General features: G+C 34.1%; 1 protein-coding gene across 1 annotated transcript in view; it reads left to right on the plus strand.

The window, feature by feature from the left end:
* The window catches only part of LOC119427703 (ryanodine receptor 3-like), a gene marked incomplete at its 5' end in the record, with an annotated part of 3916 nt that extends 3054 nt beyond the window's left edge, over window positions 1-862 (plus strand). Inside the window, 2 exons of the mRNA XM_037695340.1 lie at window positions 534-629; window positions 716-862. Coding sequence (XP_037551268.1) covers window positions 534-629; window positions 716-862 — 243 coding nt within the window. The remainder of the gene's footprint in view (window positions 1-533; window positions 630-715) is intronic.
* Between the last annotated feature and the right edge of the window lie 2181 nt (window positions 863-3043).

A 3043-nucleotide genomic window follows, 5' to 3' on the forward strand; every position in this document is an offset into this window, starting at 1 on the left:
TACATATATATATATATATATGTATACATATATATATATATATATATATATGTGCGTGTGTGTACATATATATATATATATGTATACATATATATATATGTATGTATACATATATATATATATGTATGTATACATATATATATATGTATGTATACATATATATGTATACATATATATATGTATATATATATGTATACATGTATATATTGTCATATATATATAACGCACCTCGAAGTAGCGAGGGAGTACTGTATAATGTCAAAATGTGTAGTGGTGTGTTGTATGTTTTGTTTTGCCCATAAAACAAAAAGTTAAAGTCTTCAGAAGGAAACCTAAAAACAAATAATTTACAAGATTTAAAAGAATGCAATGTCTGCGTCTTGTTTTTTTGGAAACAAGTGATCTGGGGAGTATTTTTTCTTACTTGCACGTATTTTCTTAACCCTATGATTTGTGAATTTCTTTGACAAGCTCTGAAACTGTGTTTAGTGACGGAGTGTCCGGTCATTACTGCTCGATTGGGGACTTTGAAGAGAAAGCAAGAGGTGCGTCAGTTCCTGACAGCTCTGCCCAGAGAAGACGTTGATGATGCTTTCAGCTCAGCTTACATGCAGAATAAACGCTTTGAGGTTTGTCTCCTTCAATTTATCTGTGACTATAATGCTACGATAAAAGACAGGGGGCTAACTCTTCCTTATGATCTGCTGGTGCTCAGATCCCTTCGCTGCGTTCGTGTGAGGAGCAGGACTTTGAGATGTCAGACCTGGACCCTCAGACCCCGAGGTCTTCACGTTTCCCCGAAGTGAAGACGCCTCAGAATTTGCATATCACTCCTGGGATGCTCAGTTCCCCCAACACGTAAGAACTTGACTTCTGCATCTGAGTTAGTTACAACTGACTGTAGGTAAATGTTTTTTTTTTTGTCTGTTTGTTTATAAAGAAAAAATGATGACAAATATGTCTATGAGCTGCAGAAGAAGATAAAAAAGAATCAGTTTAATGTCTGCAGGACCACACGTTCTACAAAGGTAAAGACTTCTCAAGAGTTTATTATTTTTGACATTCAGGTGTAAATCACATGGAGATGCCTCCTTTGTTTCTTTCAGAGGTTCATAGCCACACCGTCCGTTAAAAGAACAGTTCAGAGATGTGGTAACACAGGTGGGTGTCCTAACGAGTTTATTGTTGCACCGCAGCTGATCAGATTTACAGGATGGACAAAATGTTTGTTTCCACAGCGATAACCCTTGAACCCAATTTTCTAGCATGAACTTTATTAATGCCAACGTCTTTCTTTCTTTATTAGAAAACGATATATTTTTCATTCGTGAGATGTTCCCTGCAAACAGCGGAGAGCTGTCTGACAGCAAAGAGGAAGAAGACTTCTACTTCTCAGACCACTGATTGGATTAGAGGCTCAAATGGCTTTTTTTTTTTTTTTTTTAATTAAATTGCTTATATGAATTGAAATAGGAAGAACAGACTGAAATGAAAACGGTAAATATTCACTGTTTTTAACATTTTTTTTTTTGTTTTTTTTTCTTTTTTTTTTTTAATAATTTTGGGGGTTTCTAAGAATATGTGCCCAGTTTAAAAAAAAATAAAACTTTTTATTTTATTTATTTTTTGGATGTACTTATGCTGTAAACCTCCATTAAGTCTTTTTGTAAATATAAATTTGTTTAAAGTACTTTCTCAATGAGCTGATTCTAATCGTTTTTGCAATAAACAATATTTTTCTATTTTATGTGTGATAGTTAGATTCTGAAATTTTATATTTCTAATTCAAAAAAATGTAAACTATATATATATATTTTTTTTTTTTTCTGGACCAAACTTCACAGGGACATTTTGATCAGCGTTAATTAAAACACTCCAAAAAGTAATTTTGGGGATTGACTTCCATTTTTACACCAGATGTCCATCCTGACACAACCACAGCCCTCTGTGTGGAGCAGGGACCTGCTGTCTAGGGCGCCCAGGGGAGCAGATGGTGGAGGTTAAGGGCTCACGAGTGCAGCAAATGAGGGTGGAGACCGACAGGTGCAGGTGCTTCACCTATCCCACCCACATTTTCATGTCAGTACCGGGAGTTGAACCAACGATCTTCAGCTCACAGGGCCACCATCTGTGCCACCACTCCCCTATTTATATTTAAAATGCTTAGTTAAAATAATATATATATTTTTAAAGATCCACACATTTAGAAGTCATTAAAAACCCAAAGAGATCCCTGAGGATGACATACAGCTAAATATATTAAAATTTAAAGAAGCTAATAAGAAGTTACCCTTTTGTTACCGTTTTTAAACATTCATAAGTGAATGATTTAGAAATAAAATGATTTTTTATAAAAACTAGTAAATCATGAAATATAGTTCAGATAATTATACCTGTAGGTAAATATTTTACATCATTCGTCCCACCATGTAAAATTTAGATATTTTGTCAAGTAAAACAATTTCAGCCAAACAAAAACAAAGTTAACTGCACATTTTATTTTATTCTATGCAAGTAAAAGGATGCATCAGAAAAACAACTCCTGCTAAAGTTGTAAAAAAGCTGGAACAACTAAATTATTATAAGCAATTCACTTAGTGAAGTATTTAATTTAATAATTGTACTTCAGTAGTAAACTGATTTATAAATGAGTGTATAAATTACCTACTTGTGGAGAAATTACGTTTAAAAGAGGAAAGATGTTTATTGCCCTTTTCTAGTATTCAGTATAAATTTGTAATTTAAATCGACACCTAAATACATCTGAGCCCTCCTCAGACCCTGCGTCCACATATGGACATCACATTTTGGGTTGTGTAGACCACAATACTAAATTCTGCTCTATAAGATTCCTGATGTGTCCACATCTGTGGCCTTATACTGCCAGTGGTGGCAGAAGAGTAGAACACATTACATGTTGTATTCAAATGTCTGCAAACTCGTGCACAAGTTCAGATGGCAACTCCCGATCCAAACGTCGCCCAGGTAAAAAAAATAATCACCTTTCCTGGCTGATTCTTGATTAGATATATTATGAAGTGTT

Source organism: Nematolebias whitei, chromosome 21 (genome assembly GCF_014905685.2).
Source record: "Nematolebias whitei isolate Nwh7 chromosome 21, NemWhi1, whole genome shotgun sequence".
Classification (NCBI taxonomy): Eukaryota; Metazoa; Chordata; class Actinopteri; order Cyprinodontiformes; family Rivulidae; genus Nematolebias; species Nematolebias whitei.